Source organism: Manihot esculenta, chromosome 6 (genome assembly GCF_001659605.2).
Source record: "Manihot esculenta cultivar AM560-2 chromosome 6, M.esculenta_v8, whole genome shotgun sequence".
Classification (NCBI taxonomy): domain Eukaryota; kingdom Viridiplantae; phylum Streptophyta; class Magnoliopsida; order Malpighiales; family Euphorbiaceae; genus Manihot; species Manihot esculenta.
This window is the reverse complement of record NC_035166.2, coordinates 24,108,077-24,135,237: the sequence shown is the minus strand read 5'-3', so window position 1 is coordinate 24,135,237 and position 27,161 is coordinate 24,108,077. Positions and strand designations below refer to the sequence as shown.

The following is a 27,161-nucleotide window of genomic DNA, read 5'->3' as shown; positions in this document are numbered from 1 at the left end:
TAATTAAATAAATAATTAGTTAGAAATAAGGTGTATGAGATCTATTTTTTATATTGTATTTTTTATTCAATATTGTATTTTTTTTAATAATAATAGCATCATTTGGAGAAATCATACTGCACTTTTTAGTACCAAATTGCATATAGGTTAACCTCCTGTAGAAATTAGCTATATATGATATATATTATTGCTTTTTAATTAAATGAAGTGTTAAATTTAACAATTATTTTGTATTATATTGATTTTTTAATAATATTTCATCAATTTATAAATTATATAAAAAATATTTAAATAACAAATGGTTATTTATTAACAAAATTAAAATAGAAATGATTTTCCGTTTATCAAAAAATGATTTTCATTTACAAGTTATCTTGAATTATCCAAAAATTTAAAAATTGCAGAAAATATTATATAATAGCTTAGTTTAAGATGTGCGAGTAATGGAGTTCTAAGCATAGACTTGGAGTTTATGAAAGCAAGTTGACTGTAATTGTCTTTGTAAAATTTCAAGAAAGGAAAATTTATTTACCTTTCATCTTTATTTTCAATATCTACTTCAGTTTGCAGGAGTAAGGTGAAGGGTTCATAAGATTTTAACAGTTCCAAGATAGAAAAATGTGAAAAAGAACTTGCAATCTGCAAAGAAATTAAGACCACGTCAAGCACAACACAAACGTTCTGGAAGAGATGTGACCTGTTCTGAAAAAATGTCCAAGCTGAAGTAGACTACTACTATTACCAAGTACTAACACTTGTTTCCACTTTCAAATTCTTTCTAGGTCTATCTCGACCAATATATAATGTATTCGACACTAGTTATATGCAGGCAATTGATGAGAACTCCAAGTGCACATAAGCAGACCATTCTGTATCAACCATAACATAAAAAAGTGAATAATAATTTTAAAATATTTAAAAATTAAAAATAAAAAGAATTATAAAATGAAAAAACATTAAATTAAGTTTTGCATTATAGTAAAATTAAAATGATTTTTCTAATAAAAAAATTGAATTGAGTTTATTTAATCTATGCAAAAAATAAGGGGCATAATTAATTTTTTTTTTAGGGGAGTCGTTAGTTCGAGGACGAAATGTCGTAGCGTCTGTCTAATCGGGGCCACAGCCCGCAGCATAACCAGGCCAACCCGAAAACCGAACCCTGAAAATTTGACCCAATTGCCCAAAAACATTACAACCGCAAGCCGCTGCGGCCTGCAATATTAAGGTCAGATCAATACCCAGATTCTTTCGCATTTCCCTACCAATCTTTCCCTCCTTCGAGCGGTTATCACGATTCAAGAACAACGCGCGAGAGGGGTCAGAGCAGTACATTTTTATTCTACTGCAACCGGAAGTTATACTAATTGAGACCGTCGAACCCTAGCACCTATCTGTTCAATCGCTGCCATGGTGAACCCTTATGACCACAGATATTCCGATCCCGATTCTTACCGTCACCGTCGCAGGTACTCTATTTGATCTCTTTATTCAGTCATGGGTAATATTTTTTTATGCTTATAAATTTGATATGGATGACTTTCTGGTTATGTGCGACTCAGTGATCTGATGGGGCCTCCACCGGTCGGACCGGCAATGATGGGGGGACCTTATGGGCGCGGTGGACCAGCGCCTTATGGTGGTCCTCCGCCATCTTTTGCGGGACGAGGTGGTCCTGGAGCGGTAGGTGGTTATCCACATTTCGAGCCTCCTGTTGGTAGATTCGATATCGGTCGAGGTGGTGGCACTGTCAGTGGAGGGAGGGGCTTCAGTGGTAACCGTCTGCCCAATGGTCATATTGGGGATAGAAGGCCTGGTGCAGCTCGTTTTGGCGGTGGACGGGGCCGTGATGGTGGACGAGGCGGCGGACGTGGTGGTGGGCGCGGTGTTGGTGGAGGAAGGGGATTTGATGGTGGTCGTGGTGGTGGAAGAGGAGGTAGGCACGTTGGGGTAGCGACTAGAGGAGACTTGGATAATATTTCCCTTCCCAAGCAGGATTTTGGGAATTTGGTGCCTTTTGAGAAGAATTTCTACATTGAAAGCCCTTCAATTCAGTCTATGTCTGAAAATGAAGCTTTGATGTATCGAGCAAGAAGGGATATTACTGTTGAAGGGCATGATGTTCCTAAACCCATTCGGATGTTTCAAGAGGCTAATTTCCCTGGTATTTTGTTTTCATTGATGATAATGTGGATATGTTCCAGCCTCATATCATTTTTGTGCAATTTCCCAAAATGATTCATAAAACTTCATTCATGTTGTAGATTATTGCTTAGAGGTGATTGCGAAGTTGGGTTTTGTTGAGCCAACACCAATCCAGGCACAAGGGTGGCCTATGGCCCTCAAGGGTAGAGATTTAGTTGGCATTGCAGAGACTGGTTCTGGTAAGACTTTGGCGTACCTGCTACCAGCTTTGGTGCATGTTAGTGCACAACCTCGATTAGGTATGTATCTAATGGCATCTTGATTTAGTTGATAAGATTGTCATATTACGAATTATGACTTGTCCACTAATTTGACTGTTTTCCGTACTTCATCCTTATCCAGTACAAGGTGAGGGTCCAATCGTGTTAGTGTTAGCTCCTACAAGAGAATTAGCTGTTCAAATCCAAGAAGAAGCTATGAAGTTTGGTTCCCATGCTAATATTAGGAGTACTTGCATATATGGTGGTGCTCCCAAAGGACCTCAAATTCGTGATCTTCAAAGAGGTATTTGCACTTCTTTTATTTGTCATATTATGACTGTTGGCAAATACATTTAGAGCTGGATTCCTGGAGTGTAGTAATGATTCAAGATTTTCCCTGTGTCAGGTGTTGAGATTGTGATTGCTACTCCTGGACGATTAATTGATATGTTAGAAGCTCAACACACAAACCTGCGAAGAGTCACCTACCTTGTGTTGGATGAGGCTGATAGGATGCTGGACATGGGATTTGAGCCTCAGATTAGGAAGATTGTATCTCAAGTATGTTTTCATCTCATAACTTCCTCTTTAATGTGGTGTTCTTAATGTTCGTTGAGTTTTCCACACTGTTATCTTCTTGCTGTATGGAATGGTGCTCAGTTGCTTTATGGTTCTTCCAATTGGCTTAGAGCTCTTAAGGTAGCAATACTTATGTGAATGCCTTCTTTGTCCTTTCTATTTTGACCCCCCCCCCCCCCTCTTATCTGAAGGATATATTTTCAGCTCATCATTGCTGATATTCCAAATATTCATGGATTCAGTTGTCTGCTATCTGGGATGAATCATTACTTCTACTCTGAAATCAGCACAATTTTTGTTTAGATGACATTATTAGCTTCAACACAGTATTCTTTTCCATGCAGTTGCATCAGAAAGACCACTCATCAAGTGATATGAAAGAATTTTATTGTTAATTATATTGTGTTGGGAAATTTTACTTGGATTTTCAAGGCAGATATTTTTGTCCAACTAATTTGCTGCATACGATATTCATTTTGTTAGTGCTAATTATTTTGGTATTGTATATTGGAATTTCATAATTCTTTTTTTAAAAAATGGTTTTGACTGAATGTGAGATTTGTTTTAGATTCGACCTGATAGACAGACTTTATATTGGAGTGCCACATGGCCAAGGGAGGTTGAGACTCTAGCAAGGCAGTTTCTGCGCAATCCATACAAGGTCTGCTGCTCAATATAGGAGTTTTCTATTTGAAGATTGTTTTTGCTAGAGATCCTAGGCACCTTCACCACTAGTTTTGACATTGTTATGATCTTTAGGTAATCATTGGCTCACCATATCTGAAAGCAAATCAATCAATCAACCAAGTTGTTGAAGTTATGACAGAGGTGGAGAAGTACAACAGGTTTGCCTTTGCAATGTGCTGGAGAGAAGGTTTGATGTTTTATCATATTCATAACTATGCTATCCTTTGACCATGCAGGCTGATCAAACTTCTAAAAGAAGTGATGGATGGGAGTCGAATTTTAATATTCATGGAGACCAAGAAAGGCTGTGACCAAGTTACGAGGCAGTTGAGAATGGATGGATGGCCAGCACTATCCATCCATGGTGATAAAAATCAAGCTGAAAGGGATTGGGTCTTATCTGAGTTCAAAAGTGGCAGAAGTCCTATAATGACTGCCACTGATGTTGCTGCACGGGGTCTTGGTAGGATTATTGTGTGATAGGGGTCTTTGTTCTTTTTGCTTGGATCTTGAATCTTAGATATGCGAGTCGGCCGGCTGCTATCCAGTTTCCGGAGTATATAATTTGTGGTATGGGTTCTAAGGGAGGTGACATAGTGCACAATGATTGACAGATTGTTTTGTATTAACCTGCAAGCAAGATTTTCTTACTTTAAGGGATTTGCAAGTTGGATTGAGATGCATATCAGCTTCTCATATTCGCAATAATATTCCATAAAGTGGCCTACTTGGTTACTACCTTACTCTTACAGCTCATGTTACATGGACATAAGGAGTGGTGCCTATTGCTATTTTTGGGACAGCAATTAAAGATTTTTCAGGGCTGCCCATATATCATGAAGATAGCAGTATATTCTCTAGGCGGGGAACGTGTCAATTTTTTTTTTTATCTTTTTTTGTTCTGACTGGGGTAAGAAAAAGATAATTTGGGAATGTAGTTTCATGTGCTGCTCTAATTTTCATGAATTGGCATGGCTCCAAGTATCAGGTGTCTAAGTAACATGGTTGAAGGCAGTGTCCCCATCCACGATTATGGAGCTGGTTTGTCTCGGCAGCCGGGTTGACTCACTCTTGCTTATAGATTGATTGGATACAGATGTGGGTGGGTGGTATTGAAGCTGCTCCTTATCCCTGCAAGGTTAAGGTGGGCACACTTATCTGATGAATCCGTTGTCTTAAGTTGGCTCAGATCTTAGGAGTGCAGGGATAAGGGGATGTTGTGTATTATTAGGACTCTAAATGAGGCTAGTCATACTAATTTAATGGCTGCACAGGCTTGGCTTGCTCATCATAGATGAGTAATCTTTTCTTAAGGGAAGCTTGATAGATTTTATTTAGTTGATATCTCGTCAAGCTTAGGTTGATTCTTTCATAGTGAAAAACATGATAGCCGTGTAATCTTTTAGGTTGGCTATCTTAATTGTGGTTTGGAGTGAAATGAACCAATTTTGAGATCTTGCAGCCCATAATTTATGACACAGTAGTTCTATAAACCATATGCATTATTGTTTGTTGGCTTGACTTGTATTTGTATTGGTTGTAGATGTGAAGGACATAAAGTGTGTGATCAACTATGATTTTCCTTCCAGCCTTGAGGATTATGTCCACAGGATTGGCCGAACTGGTCGAGCAGGGGCTAGGGGAAATGCTTTTACCTTTTTCACCCATGCAAATGCAAAGTTTGCTCGGGATCTTATCAAGATTTTACAGGAAGCAAGGCAGATCATCTCTCCAGCATTGTCTGCTTTGGCTCGGTCAGGTGGTGCTCCAGGAGGTAAACGCTTTATTTTCTTTATTATTTTTAACGTAGGATCCATCCAAGGATATAGTGCACACAAGTTTTGTTATTTTGGCTCACAGGTTCTGGGGGTAACTTCCGATCTAGAGGACGAGGAGGCTTTGGTAATCGCTCATTAATTTCAGGATCTAATACTATTCCTCTTGGTTCAAAGAGGCCTTGGTAATGTTATATTGTAGCTGCCACTCGATTCTTCAAGGAACAAGCTTAGGGTAGCATGTATAAAGCTGCTAGTATGGTGTTTGCTGTCTGTATATTAGTTTTTCATCCTGATATCAGGTCATATTATAAATTCAGATGACAATGCCCTTAAGTTGAGGAATTCGTTTGATAGCAATTCTTAGTTGCTTTGGCATCTTATTGCAAATTTTAGCGTAAAACTTTTTCAGTTAGCGCTGTACTTTGTTTAGTAATTCGTGATGTGCCTATTTAACTGCTTTTTGGTAGCCTAATGTGCTTCTATATATGATTATGATCTAATTTTTCATGTGGTGGCCTGAAAATCAGGTGTTCCAAAGGAATTGGAAAACAAGCGTAGATTGTAAATTTAATCAGTGTGCCTTTTATCCAGAAATTAGGGCTGGGAGAGGTAAATTTCCTTATGGCCGTGTATCCAGGCATGTGCACCGACTGCCTATTGTATAATTTGTACATTTCATCTGTCATTTTACTTGGGCAATCTGTGAAGTACACATTATTAATCACATACTTCAACTCTTCTATAATTTTTATTTATTTTTTTAGTTATCTCAAAATTATTGTTTTGACTATTATAATTTTACTTTATTTTATTTTATTTTTAAGAAATTTTTTAAAACATCTTTTATTATTTAATAAAATTTAATATTTTTAAAGTAGATATAATTAAAAATTTAATAAAATAAATTATTGAGAAAATAAATTGGATAAATTATTAATATGATGATTTTATTATATTTATTATAATTTATTTGTTACTACTATTTATGTATTTATTTTTGAAATATTTATTATAATTTATTTGTTATTACAATTTATGTATTTATTTTTGAAAATGTAAATCATTATGTTGTACCAAACTTCCTCATGACATCGGAGAGCAAAATAGAAATAAGTCCATCATAGAAATAAGTTCACGTGGGATAGCTGTTAGCAGATAACAAAGAAGCTTATGGCTGGAGAATCATTTAGAAAGACGAGTTGCTGGTTTTTTTATCAAATAACTCAATTGAGTGCAAAAAAACAAAGTTAAATAGATCGGATTTCCCATGGACTCTGCTCTTGGTGAGGTTTTTTAATGGCTCAGAGGAGAATGGCAGAATTTGGTTCTATAATGATTGAAGAGGCCTCCATGTTACAGCTATATTCAAATCAAGTTGAACAGTTCTGGCTTCTGCGGTTAAACGAGAGTCGCAATAGATCTTTATTGCCCGTCAATAAAAATTCCATCAAAATTTTGAACAATTTTGCGGCTATAATGTCTGCTTTTTTTTTTTTTAAATATAAATAAATCGAATTGAATCGAATTTTAAAATATTTAAATTTAATTCATTAATTTTTTTTTAATTTGAATTCAACTTTAATTTTACTTATTTTAAATTTAAATTAAATATTAATAAATTTAAATTTAATTCATTTAATAATTAAATTTAAACAAATTGAGCTTTTATTGAAATTAATTTAAAATAATTCATGAATAATTTAATTTATTTACATATATAATATGTTTTAATTTAAAATTATATAATTTTAGTTAAATAAATAAATATATATATAAATTAGTTTATAAATCTGTAAAGAAGGAATTCTAAAATTTTAACAAATGAATTATTTAAACCTATTACTAAATCATTTTATTTGATTAGTATTGTATACAACTTTTTTATATATAATTAAAGTCAAATGTTTTACTATATACTTTATACTAATTGACACATTATGTAATAATTTTTTTTTAAATTGGTGATTTGATTAATAATAAAATAAATATAACTTTAAAATTATAATATATAACATACTACATTATTTAAGAATAATTCAAATATCTTTTTAAATCATTTTTCTATAACATAATTTTTAAACATATAATTGACTTAAAATTATCTTAATATTTTTAAAGTTAACTTAATAGTACACGGTTTAATATTCACAAATTTAACAGAGGTTTATATTTGATTCTATATCTATGCTTTACATTTTAACCTATTTCGCATATTTAAGGCCATCTCTAACGCTGTGCCAGTTTCTATTTTAGCATTGGAGATGGCCCTCCAACGCACGCCAAAATCCTATGGGATTTTGGCGCACCGCTACAGTGTCACGCCATATTTAGCGTGACACTGTAGCAGCGCCATTCTCTTTTTTTTTTTTTAATTTATAATATAATTTAAAATTTATATCTTTTTCTATTTTTTTAAATTATAATATAATTTAAAATTTATATATATTTTTAATTAAGTTTAATTTTTTTTCACTCTCATAATTTATTATATTTTTAATTTATTTTATATTTTTATAATTATTAAAATTTAATTTAAATTAATATATTCATAATTATAAATAATATTTATAATAAATTAATTTATTTATAATATATTATATAGAATGTATGTTTATAATATGTATGAGTTTATTTTATTTTTAATTTGCTAATTAATATTTAATTAATGTATGTTTATAATTAATGTTTAAGTAATTTTTTTATAATTATTATTTAATTAATACATTTTTATAATTAATATGTTTTTTTGTTTATTTATAAAATAATTAAATATTTGAATATTGAATGGAAATATAAAATATATAAATATTTAGAGTGAATATATAAAATTATATGAATTTTTTGAATAAAATATATAAATAAAATTAAAATAAAATAAATAATATAATATTAAAGAGAGATAAGAATATAAATAAAATATTCTTTTTAGTGTTAAAATTGGTGCACAAAGTTGGAGAGAATATTGTACTGTTTTAATGTAAAGCATCAAAATAGTATAAAAAATGGTTCATAGGGTTGGAGATGGCCTAAGGGAAATATTATTTATTTTATACTTTGCTATAATTTTCAATGCATAAAATATTTATTTTTTATATTATACAATAAATTACAATCAAATAATTTTCTTTTTTTTTCTTTTTTAATTTCTTTAAATTTTTCGTATTCTTTTAAAACAACAATCTATATAAAACATTTATTTTAAGTTTATATTTGTTTTCTAACTATTTAAATGAAAAATCAATAATATCAAAAATATTTCTATTAATTTAATAAATAAATTTTATTCTATATATTACCAAAAAATTCCTTACATAATATATCAATTTCTTTAAATATGCGTCTCTTTAATAATTTTTATTTTTTTATAACAATTCTATTATTCTCCCTTATTATAAATCTTTTAGCTTTTACTCTTATAAAATCTAGTAGAATCTTAAAATCAGTAAAAAAAATATAACCGTAGGATATCAAGTATCGAAACTGTAGGATTCAAAAGTCAATATAGCAGGGTTCCAGAGTTTATACCGCATGATATTCCTACATTTTTATTATTCTTTCCTTGCTAACATATGTTTCATATTTAATTAAAAGAAATATAGTAATTCATGTACTTTTTAATATGATTTTATATTCCACAACATATATCACATAATTTTATGTAAATTATATTATTTTATGCATGTGTAAATTTCTGTCGTATCTATCATTTACATATATTTTTAAAATTTTTAAATTATTTAAATACAATTACACTTAAATATTATGACTATATATATTTTTTTTCACATATATATATGCCATTTTTCTTTCTTCAACTTTATTAAAAATAAGATATACATTGATATAAGTTTTATGTAATTTTTGCTAATTCAACTATTATAATGGTTTAATATCCTTAGCTTTTGTATATAATTTTATAAATGTAATTAGTTACATGCTAATTCAACACGTCACCGTTTCTTTACATTGTTTTGACTTTGGATCCAATCAGGGCAAAATAGTAAAAGCATAATGATACCAGTTCTCTCTATATAAATTTTCAAAACCCTAACTCCTTTCTCTTAGCAGCTCATCCATTTCTCTCACAGCCCCCCAAATATCCGTCTTTAAGCTAAGAGGGCCAAAATGACCACTAGATTCAAGAAGAACCGGAAGAAGCGCGGCCACGTGAGCGCTGGCCATGGGCGTATTGGCAAGCATCGGAAGCATCCAGGAGGTCGCGGTAACGCCGGTGGCATGCACCACCACCGGATCCTTTTTGACAAGTACCATCCTGGGTATTTTGGAAAAGTCGGTATGCGATATTTCCACAAGTTGCGTAACAAGTTCTACTGCCCCATCGTCAACATCGACAAGCTCTGGTCGTTGATCCCCCAGGAAGTGAAGGATAAGGCGAGCAAGGACAATGTGCCCATAATCGATGTCACTCAGCATGGCTACTTCAAGGTATTGGGGAAGGGCGCCCTGCCAGAGAATAAGCCGATTGTCGTGAAAGCGAAGCTGGTTTCCAAGATTGCCGAGAAAAAGATAAAGGAGAATGGTGGGGCTGTTGTTCTTACTGCTTAAGCTGTTCTATTCTGATCACTTTAGATATTATTTTTCAAGTGTTTACAGTTTGATGTTAATGGGTACTTTTTATGGTTGATGATGATACTTTTTGGTTTAAATGGATATGAATCACTTTCCCAGAGCTTAGATCTATGACTTTTACGCTTTTGGTTCTTATTGATTGAGCCATTCTGGTGATGTGTTTGATGTTTGTGCTTTCCATTGAAATGTGCTATTTTTCCTTGTTACATTTGTCTGAAGTTTAAGCTGAAGTATGGCTCTTTTATTAGATCATAGCATGAGGTTTGTGTTTGATCCCCTAGCGGATGATAAATATGGGAGCCATTTTCGGCTCTCTGCATTACAGATCGCTGAATGTTGCTGCTTGTTATAAAAATTCATCTTGGGAAATTTGCCTTCCAATGACATGTGCTCTTATTGTATTTTTGTTGGGTGTTGCTCCAATTGTCCATTAGCAAACTGGACGGAGAAACCTGTATATTGCTAGAGTTTTAGTACCCTTTGTTTTTCATAATTTATTTTTCAAAGAATTTAAATGAATTATTACAAAATTAAAGAACTCAAGATTAATTAAAAATAATTGAATTCTAATTGATAGAAAAAAACAATTGAATTGAATCAAAATTCTTCCTTCCATTTGAAAAAGGTTAGTTTTTGGATAGTAAGATTTGTGGTAGGTTGATTCGTTTTGGTTTAGTCCCTCTCCATCAAAGGGTGATGTGTATTTTCTATTCTAGATCTTTAAGTAGGGAGAAGGTGTGTAAGCTACTATGCCACCAAGTTTGCAATAGTCAAGGTGTAAAAGACAAGAATGTTTATAATATTATTTTTAAGGGTAAATTATATCTAGTCTCTAAATTTTAAAATCCGTTCTAATTTAGAGACACTTCCATTAATAAAATTTGTTAATGAAAGTGTTTAAATAGAGTAATGGGAGAGAAAATATATTTTAATATCAATAATATCCCTACTCTCACCCTCTCATGTAATAATGCTTCTAATTAAGAGAGCCCTTATTATCTTCTTCAACAGCTCTCAACCCATCTAACAACTAATTTTTCTAAAAATTTTTGCACACAAATCCTTCCCTAACTCCATTCTCTTCATCATTGACCTCTCGTCGCAAATCATATGACAAGTCAGCCAAAAAAAATGCCATGATAAGTTTCATGGGTCAAAGTAATTGTTGTAGTTTCAATGGGGTTATATTTCCATAGGTCAAAGTATTTGTTATGGTTTCAATATTGTTGGGAATTTGCAATTCAAAGCTGTTAAAATCTTTCGCAACTTGGAGCTTCGAGTTTAAGGACTGTGATATTGCTAACATCCTCCATGATCAAAGCACGTGCACTCTGAACATCCTCCATAATCAAATCACATGCACCCTGAAGAATTTGGATTTGTTAATATGATAAAGACTAGCTCTGTATGGATTGAAACTTGAAAATGTTGACTTTTTATTTCAGAATATGTGAAGATGAAGCGTGCAGTATCATCAAGAAGGTTAAGGGCAGTGAGGCTTTGTCATACTAATTAGGACAGAGAGTGGGTGTAGGATGAGCAGTTGAGGAACATAGGTATTATTGTGGAACCAAAATTGTCATTTTCTTTACCGCTCTTATTGTTTAATTTATTTATCCCTCAAATTATAAGTATTTCTATTCTGCAAAATTTTAGTAAATAAGAATGAGTTTTAGATTTTTATATTTTACAATTGTAGAACTAATTAAATGTTGCGAAAATCAGCCGTGTGTGAGCTGGTTCTTACTGCTGCTTTGTTGTAGAGATGTTGGTGAAGAGGAAGATGGGTTCCGTGGATCTAAGAGATAGAAGTGGTGATGGACTTTGATTCAGCTTGAAATTTTGGGTCTTTTGTTTCAATACCCAAACAAAAAATTGTAAACCCATCTGCTTCATTTTTGTTGCGAGTCATTGCTGTCTATCTCCATTTTATAGTCTTTATTTCAAATTGAAAATGAATAAAACGGTTTATTATTAGAATTTGATAAGAATATTGAATTTTGCTTGGTCATAATTAAAGAAAAAAAAAAAAAGAAAATGGAGCGAGTATTTTTGCACATTTCATTAACGGAAAATTCACATATTTATGGACGGAAGAAGTTTGAGTTAGATAAATTTAAAATTCATAAATTTAAGTATTTAATTTTAAAAATAGAGAAACTGATTTATTAATTATATTAAAATTTATAAGTTAAAATATAATTTTTTAATTTTAATTTAATAAATTAAAAGGCAAATCGGTGAATTATTGAACTTAATAAGAAAAGTGCTTAACAAGTTTTATTTAGGTTAGTTACTAAAAACTAGGACAATACAAAATTTCTGTTGTTTAAGGAAATTTTCTTTAAAAATTTACTTATATTTTCTATTCTTTAAGAAAACTTTTCCAAAAAAAAATTATTTCAATGTTCTGTTCTTGTTGGATTTGTTTGGTTATCAGTTCTACAGTTGTCAATGGGTTGGATTTACTTTGTAGGGTTCCCATGTGTTATTTGGGGCTTTCGGACGTAGTAAGAATTTGTACTCCTGGGCTGGCATCTTCTTGCTATGAAACCAAAACCATTTCTTTATAAATAATGACAATAATACAGTGTGTACATGAGCCGGGAGAAATTTAATGATTCTCCTAAATAGTGTTACACTTACGCATCCTAAGCTAATCAGTCTTCTTGTCCTTGTTCCTTTTGCCATTCATAAAGAAAATCCAACTAAAATTATCAGTGGCTTCAATTTTTCATTCATTCATTCCTTTACCAACTACCTTAATGAGAGAAAAATAAGAAACATACATACAGCCATCTTCTGACGGTGGAAATAATTCAATAATGAATTCCCACTGCGTATTTTGGGGAAAATCGAAGAAAAGATTAAAATATTTCTCCCAAGTAAACATTCCATGATGTAACATTATTCCCTGGCTCTGGCTGTACCACTGTTAATTTAAAGTATTAATGAAGTGATAGATTGGTATTCCATTGTAGTGAGTGCTGAATACAATTGGCCCATCCCATCCGCTAATTACAATTGTCTTTGAATGATGAATTTCTCATTTTAAAAGTAGTTATTTTCCTTTTCTAATCCTTTTTTTTTCCTGGTTCGGCTATTCTACCTAGTTGAGCCATTTATATTTATGATACTGGGCCAATCAAAATCAATATAGACATAAATCTATTCATTGAGAAAAGGAGAGAGGAATTCAAACCCTTGAATGCTCGCGAATAAATAATTTTTATTGAAAATATTCTTTTAATGAATTTCTTGAAAATTTTTATAATAAATGGAATATATAAAATTATGATCTATCAAATATTGCAGAGTCTGAATATCTATTACCGGTCAGAGTTGGAACATAATGAAATTTCGGTCTATATTGACACCATAATATTAAATTGAGGGAGAATATAATTAAAAATTGATAGAAAGACAAGAATATGAGATCGAAAATCAAAGATTAGAATATGAGATTTCTTAAATTTATTTAAATGCATTTATCATCACATTAATCAGATATATTTACCATTAAATTAAATTTATAAATATAAAAATAATTTTTTTTAAAAGTTATTTAATTTTTTACTTGATAAAAAAAATTATATTAAGTAATTTTTAAGAATATTTAATTTCTTTTGAATGATGAATATTTTATTTTTTTAAAAAAATAAAAATAATATTTTCGTAAACAAAATTTAAATAGTTAATACAGAGGGTAGTGGAGGTCGGTAGGAATGGCTGAGTCAGCCTTAATTAAAAAAGTAAGCATCATTATCAAGTGGTAAGGCCACTAGCATCAGATTCCACCACCACCCACCGAGTATGAAGGATGGCTTTCCATGTAATTTAACTTTGATAGTTCTGTTATTACAAATAATTAACTATCGTATTTGACATTCTCATTCATTTTCAATTCCTATAATGTCTTTTCAACTTTGATAAGTTCATAGCTAATGGATGTCTTTTGTGATAATCACTTTATATTAGGCGCCTTTCCAACTCCCTCTTTATTTATTTTATATTCAATGTCTTTTGTATTTTTTTACATGTCCATTTCTAGTTTTTTTTCGTATTTAATCCAATTTGCACAGAATGTTTTGTTTAATAACAAAATGGTCCTACAATTGTATTAAACTACAAGTGAAAATCACATTGCAGCAAGAAATTTACAAGTGAAATATAGAAAAAGGAAGGGAGAAAGGAAAACAGATGATAATGAATAAAATATATCATGTTGTTAAAGGACGGTAATTAATATTTATATTAATCGTTTTTGTATTTGTTGTCTTCTTTTAACATTTTTTAGGCTTTTTTAAGGTTGTGGTGGTCCTATATTATCTTTTAAATAAGAGTAATTTTTTCGTTTGTTTTAATTTATTTTTTACGATAATTTTTCTCCTATTCCAATAGTGTGGTACTCTTAATTTTTAATGTAGTTTTTAGTGCATCATCATACTTTATTGTTGAAAGAGACATGTTGTGATCTACTTATAATGTTAAGGATTTGCTTTGCTTTTATCAAGAGATAGTTGTCTTTTGATGGTATGTATTTTTCGTTGATAATTTGACTTGTATGTTAGAAAATATATTTTGAAATTGAAAAATAAAATTTATTGATGCATATGTTTTTTAATAATTTTTAGAATTTGATGTTATTACATCATTTTTTTAATAAAATTTGGTTTGATTCATGTATAGGGTTTACTTTAATTTTTATTCCATTTCTTCAATTGTGATTTAATAAGGGTTTGTATTTCTAGATTACCTTTTTAAATCCTCTCTATTCTAGATTACGTTTATAAATCTTCTTTATATACATTTTACTTGCGTTTTGGCCATGAAAAATGCAACTATATGAGAATTAATAAAAGAAGGGTAAACTTGCAAGATTATAAATTATAATTCTCTAGTTAAATTATTGGTATTAATTCTCTAATTAATAATAATATATATATATATTTTTTATATTCACAGATTTAATTTGATAATAAATACATCTAAATAAATGTAAGAGATTTCTAGTTATACTCCTTTAATTTACATTTAAAAAATATATATATATATTTTATTTTTAATATTTTAAGATAATTATTAAATTATTGAAATAAATTATTTTTTCATAAAATATTCTTCCATATATTTATATTTAAAAAAATTCATTTAATAATTTTTATCTATATTTTTTTATTATTATTTTAAAATTATTCTCTATATTTTTATTCACATTACAATTAATATATAAATTGAGTATATAATCTTATTTAATTCTATTTTATTTTCAATACAACTTTTCATTAATTATTATTTTTTAAATAAATATTTAAAATATATTTTAGTATTTAACAAAGTTTATTTTTTAAATAAATATATTTAAAAAGTAATAAATTTTTTTTTTACATATAAAAGAATAAAATAAATAAAAATTATAAAATAAACAGAAATAATATTTATAAGTTGTGACAGTCACTTATACTAATACTGTTATTAAAATTTAAAGACAAAATCTAAAATTTCATTTTGAAGAACATAATTAACAACGCGCTTAACGCTTATCGCTGCAGAATAAAAGTATTAAAAAAAAAAAAGTGAAGCCGAGTCATGATATGTTATCGGGAAGGAGGTAGCAAAAGAGGCAACGAAATAATAGCTTTGTGTATGCTTTAATTTTCCCCCCCAGGCTTTAAATATGCTTTGATCGTTAAATATGGTTTTCGGGAAGGTGCATGTCATGAATTAAACGCACCATAATAGAAAGAAAATAGCTTAAATATGCTTTGATTGTGACATCCAACCAAATCTGCGGTTGTTGTTATGTCCAGTTAAATTCCCAGCACAAGGCAGATATCGTGAGAAAGAGGATGAAAGGGTAAATAATACAGTGGAAAATGAATCCCTGAGGTTCTGATATAATTTTATATTTTTTAAAATCAGCGTGTATAACAAAATATTGCCCATAATTAATTTTTGAGTAGTTTTTTTATAGTATAGGAAATATTATTTAATGATTTTGGAGTATGAACGTGGTCTGAACTATATAATACTCTCTGTCAATAAGATTTATATGTTTATTTTTTATTATTAAATATTTTTTTATATTTTAAAATTATTATTTATTTTTTTAAATTATATTAACCTATAAATTAAATGTTATAATTCTATTTTATTTTATTTTATTTTTAAAATTTTTTTAAAAGTTTTTTTTAATAATTAATAAAATTTAATATATTTAAAATGAGTATAATTATAAAATTAATAAAAAAATATATTTCTTAATATGTGTAAAAAAAAATAAAATGAATAAGACGAAGAGAGTATCTTAAGTAAGCTAATTAAAAGTAATAAATACTAATTCACCAAATTATTTTTATTCAATTATTTTAATATAAAATTTAATAATATTATTATAATAATATAATTTAAAAATGAAATATTTATGTGAATTGGGTTCACTATAAATTAAAATATTTATAAATTATAAATTAGTGGATTTCTTTAAAAAAACTAAATAAAATTTATTATAATATTTTTAAAATTTTTATTGAATCAGATCCACTTAAAAATTTTACTAATTTAGAAATTGAGATAGCATATTCTAAAATCCAAAAATATGAGCCCTGAAAAAAACAAGAATAACGAAGAGATAATCGTCTCTCATAAGAAGAGAAAAGCTGTCATCTCCCCTGTTACACATCAATTGATTCTTGATCCAACCAATTTGCAGTAACTGCAAATATATTAATAGAAGATATATGTAATACTGTTCCTATGTTAAAAAAAATGCAGTTATTTCTAATACCAATTAAGCTATGGTTTTTCTTTCTAAAGAAAAAAGTAAAATATTGGCGACAAAACAATATAACAATGAAATAAACGCTGGATTCCGAAAAAGAAGGTTATGAAAAATCAATAAAACATGAAAGTAAAATTTAATTGCTTAATATGCTAATATGCTTTTATAATTACCACTCTTAATGATTTTAATAAAAATCATTTTTCTAGATCAGTTTTCCGTTATTATCATTTAACAGTATTTAAAAATTTGTAGTAATCCCAAATATAGAAATCAATAAAAAAGATCGCAATTAAATATAATCCCAAAATCAATACAATAAATAAAAGAATGCAGTAAATCACAAATGACCAAAAAGCATGTGAAAAGAGAGTAGAAATTGGGGAATATGTGAAGTATGTAGAAATACAAGTCCTTATAGAAAAATATGAAAAGATTGCTTGGCCTTATCATGCTAATATCAAAAATTGTTTTTGGACCCTAAGATATGTCAATCAGGCACAAGCAGATCCGGCTTATCACCCCCTACAGCACGCTCCGCTACTTATCGTCTTTGGAGTTGAGGTCCCACCGATAAGCCCCCTGAATCTTATAATAAAGGGGCAAAAAAAAAAAAAAAAAAAAACTTGGCAATTTATGTCTTATCCTCTTCAATTTTTCACCCTGCAGTGAAATAAAACGAGAAATTAAAAGGACCTAAAAAAAAAAAGAAAAGAAAAGCGTCGAGTAGGACCTATGCACGTGGTAAGCCCTCCTTATATATAAACCTCCTACGCTGATCATTCTCACTCTCAACCATAGCTCTCTGCCCTCTCCCCATCTTCTCTCCCCTTGCCTCCAAATCGCTCTGTGTCACATTTCCTTTTTCTTCTTTATTTTCATGAACATTCACTCGTTTTTCTCCGTGTAAACCCTAGTTTATACACGAAAAACGCACAGAAAGAAAAGAAAAGAAAGATTTTGTTTCGTCAAGCTTCCTTTTAAAGAGCTATTTTGAGCGGAACAGAGTGGTTTACTATAGTAGAGAGAGAGAGAGAGAGAGAGAGAGAGAGAGAGAGAGAGTTAAAGAAGAGAATTGCTGTATGTCAGTAGACTGTATAGAGACTTACCTTGGTGGAATTGGCGAGCTAGCGAACCCTCTGCAATGGCCTCAACTACGCAAAAGACGACGCCTCCTCCTTCTTCGTGTTGCGCCTCTCCAAGTGACTCTGCTTCCGTTCGTCTCGAGGCTGCTACAGCTCCTTCTTCCGTGGTGCCGAATGCGGTGCAAGATTGGAGTGATCGCCGCCTCGAGGATCAGTTAGGCGAGAAGGCTGCCATCGCGTCCTTGATTCGCCCTGCCGATTCGCTTCCCGAACCTTCCACAAACGCCACTGCCAAAGGTTTTCATTTGATGATTTGTGTTCTTATATTAATACATGCATATAAGTCGATTTCGCGGCTCGTTTTAGTTGTCACATGACTTACTAAGCGGGAACTTGAAAGTATCCATGCCATCGGTCCATCGAGGATGATCAGTAAAGATATTAAGAGATCAGTTAAAATATTGTAAATTAAACCTAATCCTTGGATTGATTTTGTGAAGTTTCTTGTTGATAGAGATTATAAAGCTAGTGCTGGGGCATGCTTTATTATAAAAATAAGAAGATTCCTGCAGTTTTACAGTTGTCTGAGATAGATTTTTTTCTTGGGATAAACAGTAAATTTTGGTTTCTTAGTAGATCAAGTGTTTGTTTATTGAAGTTTGCTATTCTTCATTCTTGCTTGAATTTGTTTATATGTATTGTACAACGGTCAGTGATCTGAAATGAACCTCAACAATAGCCAGGTACTGTGTCATTTGATGTTGAAGATTCCTATTTCTTCCTGTCATTGACCTCTCCTGATTTCCATTTCCATATAATCTCATTTTAAAAGAAAAGAAAAGAAAAGAAAATTCCAGCTCTATAATATGAATTCGATGTCAACCAAAGTAACATTACTGTTCAATTTATTTGGATGTGACATGACGATATATCCATCCTCACAGAGCTTTCCTTAAAATTTGGCAATTATACGATAAAAATTATTTCCTTGGCCATTCTAGAAAAATTAATGTTGCAATGCCTTCCATTTCTCTTCATCTATTGATCCTTCAGCTTTATAATCTTCTTTTTTGTTAAGGAAAAGAAAATCCTAGCAGCTTTATAACATGAATGTGATGTCAACCAAAATAACCTTACTGTTCATGTACGATGAGAATATATCCATCCTCATGGATCTTTCTGATAATTTCTCAATGATATTTTGAGAATTCTTTCCTCAGTCGGTCTTGAAGAACTAATGTTGCAATTCCTTTCATCTTCACTTGGTTGATCCTTTAATTTTTTGTGTGTTATTCAGCGGGCATCCCAGTGATGTTGAGGGCTCAAACAAGGCATCCTTTGGATCCTTTATCTGCTGCTGAAATCTCTGTGGCAGTGGCAACTGTCAGGGCTGCTGGAGCCACTCCTGAGGTTTTCAACTATACTATGACCCATTTTTCTTTCTTATAATTCTCGTTTAAGGACTACTGGTTATTGGAGCTCTTGTTTATGTTATTTATTTATTCATTATTTTTATACTCACAAACAATGAAGTGGACTAATTAACATTTTGCCTGTCAGGTCAGAGATGGCATGCGGTTCATTGAAGTGGTTCTTTTGGAACCAGATAAACATGTTGTTGCGCTGGCAGATGCATATTTCTTCCCCCCTTTCCAACCATCATTGCTTCATAGAACAAAAGGTGGACCTGTAATTCCTACCAAGCTGCCTCCAAGGAGAGCTAGAATAGTTGTTTACAACAAAAGGTCAAATGAGACAAGTAAATGGATTGTGGAGCTATCGGAAGTACATGCAGTAACTCGAGGTGGACATCATAGGGGAAAAGTAATTTCATCACAAGTTGTTCCAGATGTACAGCCTCCCATGGTTTTCCTCTAATCCCTATTCATTTCTTGTTGGTTTTATCCACTTTCATTTCTCGCATCCTCAGTTTATAATTGAAAGCATTTTATGATGCTATGCAATTACAATTGGAAGATTTATGATGTTTTACTCGAACATGATGTTGCTAATTGAAAGAAGTGAAGTTTGCTACTTTCTCAACTAATCCAATGTCTTGGTAACTTGGATAACAATTTATGTGCAAAATATTATTCCTGTCTTGAACTTGTGTCATGGAAAAGATGCTTGTTTGAATTTGTAGTTTACAGGCCTAATCTGATATAGCGACCGTCAATGATGCTCAGCTAGGTTCTGCTTCTGCAAATAAATATCTTATACAAATCTGGGCAACTGATGTATTGAAACGACTGTTTATTAGATTATTTATACTCACACAGTTCTTTTGTTGTTTTGTTCTAATTCCTTTCTTGCTTAAGTTCAGGATGCCGTTGAATACGCTGAATGTGAAGCTGTTGTAAAAGACTTCCCTCCATTTAGAGAGGCAATGAAGAAAAGAGGTATTGAAGATATGGAACTTGTGATGGTTGATGCATGGTAAGTTAGATAAGATTGGTTTCTGTACACTTGTGCAGGAAAAATCATCAATCCAGTGCTTTTATTTGTTATCTTGATGTCCATATTGAATTATTTTTGATGCAGGTGTGTTGGTTATCACAGTGAGGCTGATGCTCCAAGCAAAAGACTTGCTAAACCTCTTATATTCTGCAGAACTGAGAGTGACTGCCCAATGGAAAATGGTTATGCACGCCCAGTTGAGGGCATTTATGTGCTTGTTGACATGCAGAACATGAAAGTGATTGAGTTTGAAGATCATAAACTTGTGCCTTTACCTCCAGCTGATCCATTAAGGAATTATACTCCTGGTGAGACAAGGGGTGGTGTTGACCGAAGTGATGTGAAACCTTTACAAATTGTTCAGCCTGAAGGTCCAAGCTTTCGTATCAATGGCTACTTTGTTGAATGGCAAAAGGTACATGTTTTCTTCATTTGGTTTAGTAACATGTTTTATTAAGTTTAGAAGGTTATACTGAAGAGTCTCATTCTATTGTTTCTGGTTGGCAGTGGAATTTTCGTATTGGATTCAATCCCAGAGAGGGTTTGGTTATACATTCTGTTGCATATGTTGATGGTAGCGGGGGGCGGAGACCTGTTGCCCACAGGTTAAGCTTCGTAGAAATGGTTGTGCCTTATGGAGATCCAAATGATCCTCACTATCGGAAAAATGCTTTTGATGCTGGGGAAGATGGCCTTGGTAAAAATGCACATTCTCTTAAAAAGGTCAGCAGACAACTTCAATCAGTGTGCAGCAGATTATTCTTTATTACTGGATCGTAATTAAAACTACCATTGCAGGGATGTGATTGTCTGGGTTATATCAAATACTTTGATGCCCACTTTACAAATTTCACAGGAGGTGTTGAAACAATTGAAAATTGTGTATGCTTGCATGAAGAGGATCATGGAATTCTATGGAAGCATCAAGACTGGAGAACTGGATTAGCAGAAGTACGAAGGTCCAGACGGCTCACGGTGTCTTTTATATGTACAGTTGCTAATTATGAGTATGGATTCTTCTGGCACTTCTATCAGGCAAGTTGGATTTCTGTTCACTGTATACTTTTTAGCATAGTATCAACGTTTGGAGCTTGTCACTTGTGAGTTGTGAATGAGAATTGGGGGTTTTGTTGGAAATATTGAATCTCACTGTGCACATAGGAATGCATGTTCCAGTGACAATGTAAACTTGTCACAGGCATTACTTCAAATGACAGAAATTTGTTTAGAGCCAGTTTTAAGCAAGGATTCTTGTGATACAAATAATCTTTCAAGTTCCTTTGTTTGAGCTGGTCTCACATGTTTCCTGAACACTTTAAGCTTAGTTTAGTTGACATCTCCATGGTTTGAAGCTGCAATTCGATTGGTTACAATGCTTGCACTGAATAGTAAGATGATATACAAGTTGTTGCCATTGTTATAGGATGGCAAGATTGAGGCAGAAGTTAAACTTACAGGAATCCTCAGCTTAGGAGCAGTGCAACCAGGAGAAACTCGAAAATATGGCACAATCATTGCTCCAGGTCTATATGCACCAGTTCATCAGCATTTCTTTGTTGCTCGTATGAACATGGCTGTTGATTGCAAACCTGGTGAAGCTCTCAATCAGGTAGGTTGCATTGAATTTAGAAAATTTAAATTTGTTCACTTGCAAATTCATAAGTGTGAAGGTAGTTCAGGATCTAGTGGTTTTTTAGCCTGAATATTTATGGCTAAGATAATTAAATCCTCACTTTTCTGGTACCTGCACAGTTGAGTGACATTGGACCAGGTCTTTTGCTTCCTGAGGAACTAACAAAAAGTTTTTGGTTCTTTTCACTATGTCCTTAAAAAGGTGATCTGCTCTAATTTCTGGATATTTTGATCTTCAGGACCCATGTTTCTCTTACTCTCTTCTGCACCAGGAGGCCTGGACCCCCATGAATAAGTCTTGTTAAAGATGGCTGCAAACTAAGTTTAAGCAATTAATTTGTTTCTAAATATTTAGCCTTGAACAGTTATCTGAAAATTATCTGTATTTTTAGGAAGATGCTGGTTGAATATGGCTAATATCTCTCGACATCTTTGTTGTCTATATATTATATTATATTATTAATTTTCTTGCACTTTCATAGGTTGTTGAGGTGGATGTTAAGGTTGAGAAACCTGGGGAGAACAATGTCCACAATAATGCATTTTATGCTGAAGAGACTCTGCTTAGATCGGAATTGCAAGCAATGCGGGACTGTAATCCTCTAACAGCTCGCCATTGGATTGTAAGGCCTCCTAGTCCTGGTCATAAAGCTGTTTGTGTTAACTTACATATTAGCTTTTGTGTTGATTTATTGATCTGTGTATCCTTTGTTGCAAGGAACTAAGATACTTCTCGTTTGGATGGTGTTGAATGATTTTATTTTTGTGAAGCATTGTGGAAAACAATGCTTAATGAATCAGAATGAAAACATTCCATCTAGTTGTGGTTCTAATTGGGGAATACCAGTTGAATAGTTGTTTCCTTTTCTTGATCAATTCTTTGTATTGATCCATGAGCTTATATTCTTGCTGAAATGCTAATCATTACTCTACTGACTGTGTCTTCTAATCTTGAAAATCTTTGATTTGTATTTCTAGTATGATGGCACCAAAATGTTGTGGGTCTTCTCAGTTTAGTCTATGTAGCAGATTTTGAACATTTGATTAATGATGATATTGCATGTGATAAATGATAACTGATGGAATCACATAAATTGTTTACTTGTGGCTGTTGCCTGATGCAAATAGGTGAATGACATTGTTAATTTGGTCTGAGTGTTGAGTGGGCTTTGCGTGGGCTACACAAATTGGAGGCTAGGTTAAAATCCTTGTAGATTGAAGTATTATAGTCCGAGAATGTCACATAATGTTTAAGGAATTTTACATTGTATGCATTAGCTACATTCTTGATCTAGCCTCAGCTTAGAACAACATGGGCTTTTAATTGCTGTAGTCGTTTTTGATTCCATGTTCAGATATCGAGGCATATAGGGCTCCAGATTTAGTAGGAATTTGTAGTTAGTGTCATTTCTGCAGTTTTGCTTAATTTATTAATATGCAAATTAACAACTCATGTCTACTTTCTAGGTGAGAAATACTAGAACTGTCAATAGGATGGGACAGTTAGCAGGGTACAAGCTGGTACCTGGTTCAAACTGTTTGCCATTAGCTGGTCCTAAGGCCAAGGTTTTGAGGAGAGCTGCTTTTTTGAAGCATAATCTTTGGGTTACACCTTATGCACGTCATGAGATGTTTCCTGGAGGAGAGTTTCCTAACCAAAATCCACGTGTTGGAGAAGGACTTGCTACATGGGTGAAGCAGAATCGGTCTGTGGAAGAAACTGATATAGTTCTTTGGTTAGTTTCTAGCCGTCTCTCTCATGTCCATGCACATGCACAAAATATGCTTATTTTTTATGCTTATGTATTTTGATCCAAACATATATCTGAAGCATTTATCTCATATGGCTTCAACATCACTGTGATTTTGACTGTGCTTGACACTGTAAAAGTTGGGAAGTTATTGCAAGCCATATTTCGTGGTATTATTGGCACATGCTCCTTGAATTTATTATTATTCAGATTATATACCTTTTTGCTTCATGCTTCTGATCTTTCCTCTACTGCATGTTATGATGCCTAGCTTGTGGTACTATAGGACATGGAGATGTTCCATCACGGGCTTTAAATCCTGTAATGATGCATTTTTTTAACTTTGACACTTGCTTAAACTGCTGCAACGTTGCAATGCAATATGACCTTTACATGATAGTAGCTATAAAAAAGAGCAGTGTGTTAATTTCTTTTATTATCCTCTTTTACATTTTAATGCAACTTTGGTAGCTTGAAGTAGGATTTTTCCCTGACAAGTTGTTTTTTATTATATTTGTTGTAGGTATGTTTTTGGAATCATTCATGTTCCTCGATTGGAAGACTGGCCAGTGATGCCCGTAGAGCGCATTGGTTTTATGCTTATGGTATTTACTTTGCTAATATGTGGTGAATTTTGTTGATTTGTTCTTGGATTCTCCTTTTAACTTTGTGCTCATTAAGACTTTCTAGAATGAACACTAAAGACAAACTCTGAGTAGGTTTATCAGAGGAACTCAACTGAAATCGCACCAAATTCTCTGATTTGGTAATTTTAATGTACTTGATTTATGAATAAGTTGTTTAGGCTGCATGATAATAGTTCGAACCAGATGTCGTTCATTTAAGTAGTAAATACTTCAATGTGGCACCGATACTTCTGGCATTCATAGGGGCAAACTCTTGATGATTCTTGTATCAATTTGAATTTGATGAGGTTTGTAAATGCAGCCGCACGGGTTCTTCAACTGCTCTCCTGCTGTGGATGTCCCACCAAATGCATGTGAATTGGATACCAAAGACACTGATATCAAAGACAATGGCGTGGCCAAGCCTCTTCAAAGTGGGTTGCTTGCAAAGCTCTGAATGGGCTTCCAAATTACTATTGTCATAGTCCAAGTACAACCTCTAGATTTGATCCCATGCTAGGAAGCATCTTGATACAGTAGCGTTTCCTCATCCCTCCATCCGATCGCAGCATTGGCAACTAAGCAATGAGCCCATAGAGTGACGTTATATATATACATGTATACACATATATTGTGAATTCAGTTTTGAAATGGAGATTGTGATCATCTCACTTCATCGTGATAGATTGTGGTTTTGAGTGTGATGTTTAGTAATTATCAGTGTCATTCAATTATTTGTCAGTATTCTTTTCCTTGACTTGTAGATTGCGACACAGGTCATGCAAAGCAAGCATCTGACCCCGGTCTGTCTCTGCATTTAACATGGTGTGAGCGCATGATTTTATAATGGTATAATATTACTCGATGTAATATTAAAATTACGGAACATATAACTGGTGGAGTACTGATTCCGTACTAGCTTTCCCTTTTCGCTCTTTCGAAATAGGGACTCGATTTTCCCGACTCCAACTTCTTATGACTTGTGCATGCTTTAAATTCTGGAATGTAGAAAAGTATACTTGAGAAATTAAAAGGCGAATTTGCCTTCGCTTTTTTATTTTTTTAACCACGAATAAAGTCCTTATTAACAGGGCGCGGATTCAGCTCGATCCTGAAATTGGTATGGAGCCAAAGATGACTTGTACCATTAAACTGTACCGCCTGCTTTAAGCTTACGCTAGAAATGATATTTGTGAGTTTGGTTAAAATAGATTTCGTACTTGGCCTTCTTCTTCCGCCCCATTTCCCAGGTCCTTCTCTGAATAATAGACTAGTCAATCTCGTCCCCTTCTCTTCTCATTCCCAGATATCTTTAAAAATTGATAAAATAAAATTCGCAATCGTTAAATTATTCTATTCATCATTCTTGCACACGGACACATCCCATCACCTTTGATTGCTCAAATCTAATATAAAATACGAGGTGCTTTCGCGTATTTGATTAGAGGAAGGAAACATTAAAAAAAAAAAAAAAGGCGGCTGCTGCTTCCGCTGTCCGTGAAGAAGAGAAGACTCTGCAAGAGCAGACTATCCTAATTTTATTTGCTAACCGAGTGGTCGAATCGCAAAAGCAGCAGAATCGTCCAAACAAGATCGCTCCGACCTAGCTAGACGAGTGGACAGCCTCTCCCAGATGCTACGATCCACAGTCCACCTCGTCTCCACTACTCCTGCCATCTAAGACCGCCGTCTCCGCCGCACCACCTCGATATCTCCGAGAACCTCGACCGTGCTCTTACCCTTGTTTGTAATTGCAAGCACAGCGGCGTTCCGCCGTGTCTTCTCCATCACCTCCATAGCTGACTTTCGCGAAGTCACCAACCTTATATGGACTCTTCCTTCCAGTCATGGTTATGAGGTTATGGGGAAATGGTTAGCGGATGAGTGCTTTGGTGCGTCGGAAAAAATCTGCCGTCTGAAAAGTGAAAATGATACGTTGTGATGATTTAGGAGCATGGAGACAATGTCCTCCACATATCGAATGTACCGGCATTCTGTGGAATTAACTATCTCCTGCTACTCTCTCAATATGCATTATGATTGAGATGGTGCTTTTGGTGTGGCTTGCCCCACTTTATGTTTCAAGATATTTGGTCGCTCTCAGTTATGCAAATGTAATAAGGAAATTTTCTGAAGTAGGAAGTATGGAAAGAGCTGCTACTTTTGGCTTATCATATTGTTGTTTTTTCTCATTGTCTGCTCATCATGTACTAGTTCCTTTTCAGGGATTATAGCTTATGAGTCGCATCACAAGTACAGAACTGGTATACATGAATTGCTACTCTACAGGCATTGATAAAAGGCTTTGCTCCTCAGAAAAACTTGCTTCTTCTCTCTTGGACAATTATTATGGCAGTGGGTGCCAAGTACTTTGAAGTTGTTCGCATTCTTTGACCCATATTCTATTAATCTACCCTAATCATGCAACATTCAATCAAGCACCAATTGCTTCTTGTCCAGTGTGGCTATGAATGTGGTGTAAGAGCAAGTATTGTTGCTTCTAAAAGATAGAAGAAAAAGAAAGGTAAGGTAATGGAACATGTTGTATTTTGAGTTTGAGCACGAACGAGTCTAAATAAGAATTTTCTTCCAGACTTAACTTATTTATTAAATAATTTCAGCAAAATTCTCTTTGGTTATTCTGCTTTAGTTAGAATTTTTATTTTAGAACAATTGGCTTCAATTAAATTTCAAATTGGAGACATCTTAAATAACTTTAATAGGCTAAAGCCGATTGGTAACTACATTAGAAATTTTAAGTTATAAAAAAATATAATTTAAGAAGATTAA

The 27,161-nt window shown here is 32.8% G+C and overlaps 3 protein-coding genes across 8 annotated transcripts; all 3 read left to right on the top strand.

Annotated features, from left to right (window-relative positions):
* The first annotated feature begins 1,181 nt into the window (after positions 1–1,181).
* LOC110617242 (DEAD-box ATP-dependent RNA helicase 20) lies at positions 1,182–5,915 on the top strand. Of its 2 annotated transcripts, none has more exons than XR_002488333.2 (10): positions 1,182–1,469; positions 1,563–2,164; positions 2,265–2,444; positions 2,548–2,709; positions 2,812–2,966; positions 3,553–3,645; positions 3,744–3,829; positions 3,908–4,815; positions 5,215–5,445; positions 5,532–5,915. XR_002488333.2 is itself a non-coding variant. In XM_021759905.2 (10 exons), exons 1-10 carry the CDS (start codon positions 1,411–1,413, stop codon positions 5,633–5,635), a joined length of 1,899 nt encoding a protein of 632 aa, XP_021615597.1. In that variant the 5' UTR covers positions 1,184–1,410; the 3' UTR covers positions 5,636–5,915. The 2 variants fall into 2 exon arrangements, 1 of the variants encoding a protein (XP_021615597.1); XM_021759905.2 differs by having other exon boundaries at positions 1,184–1,469; positions 3,908–4,134.
* A 3,587-nt stretch (positions 5,916–9,502) lies between these two features.
* LOC110616625 (60S ribosomal protein L27a-3) lies at positions 9,503–10,144 on the top strand. The gene has a single exon (XM_021759056.2). It carries the CDS (start codon positions 9,575–9,577, stop codon positions 10,013–10,015), a length of 441 nt encoding a protein of 146 aa, XP_021614748.1. The 5' UTR covers positions 9,503–9,574; the 3' UTR covers positions 10,016–10,144.
* A 7,458-nt stretch (positions 10,145–17,602) lies between these two features.
* On the top strand, positions 17,603–25,115 carry LOC110617532 (copper methylamine oxidase). 5 transcript variants are annotated; one of them, XR_002488387.2, is made up of 12 exons: positions 17,603–18,202; positions 19,203–19,315; positions 19,466–19,771; positions 20,229–20,341; positions 20,447–20,777; positions 20,870–21,085; positions 21,161–21,397; positions 21,786–21,971; positions 22,477–22,617; positions 24,269–24,350; positions 24,427–24,511; positions 24,694–24,835. XR_002488387.2 is itself a non-coding variant. In XM_043957532.1 (12 exons), the coding sequence occupies exons 1-12, from the start codon at positions 17,965–17,967 to the stop codon at positions 24,826–24,828; spliced, it is 2,364 nt and encodes a 787-aa protein (XP_043813467.1). In that variant the 5' UTR covers positions 17,603–17,964; the 3' UTR covers positions 24,829–25,115. The 5 variants fall into 5 exon arrangements, 4 of the variants coding, with proteins under 4 accessions (XP_043813467.1, XP_021616076.1, XP_021616078.1 ...); XM_043957532.1 differs by lacking the exon at positions 24,427–24,511 and adding an exon at positions 23,462–23,730 and having other exon boundaries at positions 19,206–19,315; positions 24,694–25,115; XM_021760384.2 differs by lacking the exon at positions 24,427–24,511 and adding an exon at positions 23,462–23,730 and having other exon boundaries at positions 24,694–25,115.
* Positions 25,116–27,161: the final 2,046 nt, after the last annotated feature.

Bases quoted from the DNA above. Each gene is read 5' to 3' on its own strand.
- LOC110616625 (XM_021759056.2), top strand. From the start codon at position 9,575: ATGACCACTAGATTCAAGAAGAACCGGAAGAAGCGCGGCCACGTGAGC.
- LOC110617532 (XM_021760384.2), top strand. From the start codon at position 17,965: ATGGCCTCAACTACGCAAAAGACGACGCCTCCTCCTTCTTCGTGTTGC. The intron at 19,316-19,465 runs GTTTTCAACTAT...TTTGCCTGTCAG, and splicing joins CTGCTGGAGCCACTCCTGAG to GTCAGAGATGGCATGCGGTT. The intron at 24,351-24,693 runs GTATTTACTTTG...TTGTAAATGCAG, and splicing joins GCATTGGTTTTATGCTTATG to CCGCACGGGTTCTTCAACTG.
- LOC110617242 (XM_021759905.2), top strand. From the start codon at position 1,411: ATGGTGAACCCTTATGACCACAGATATTCCGATCCCGATTCTTACCGT. The intron at 2,445-2,547 runs GTATGTATCTAA...ATCCTTATCCAG, and splicing joins TAGTGCACAACCTCGATTAG to TACAAGGTGAGGGTCCAATC. The intron at 2,967-3,552 runs GTATGTTTTCAT...GATTTGTTTTAG, and splicing joins TTAGGAAGATTGTATCTCAA to ATTCGACCTGATAGACAGAC.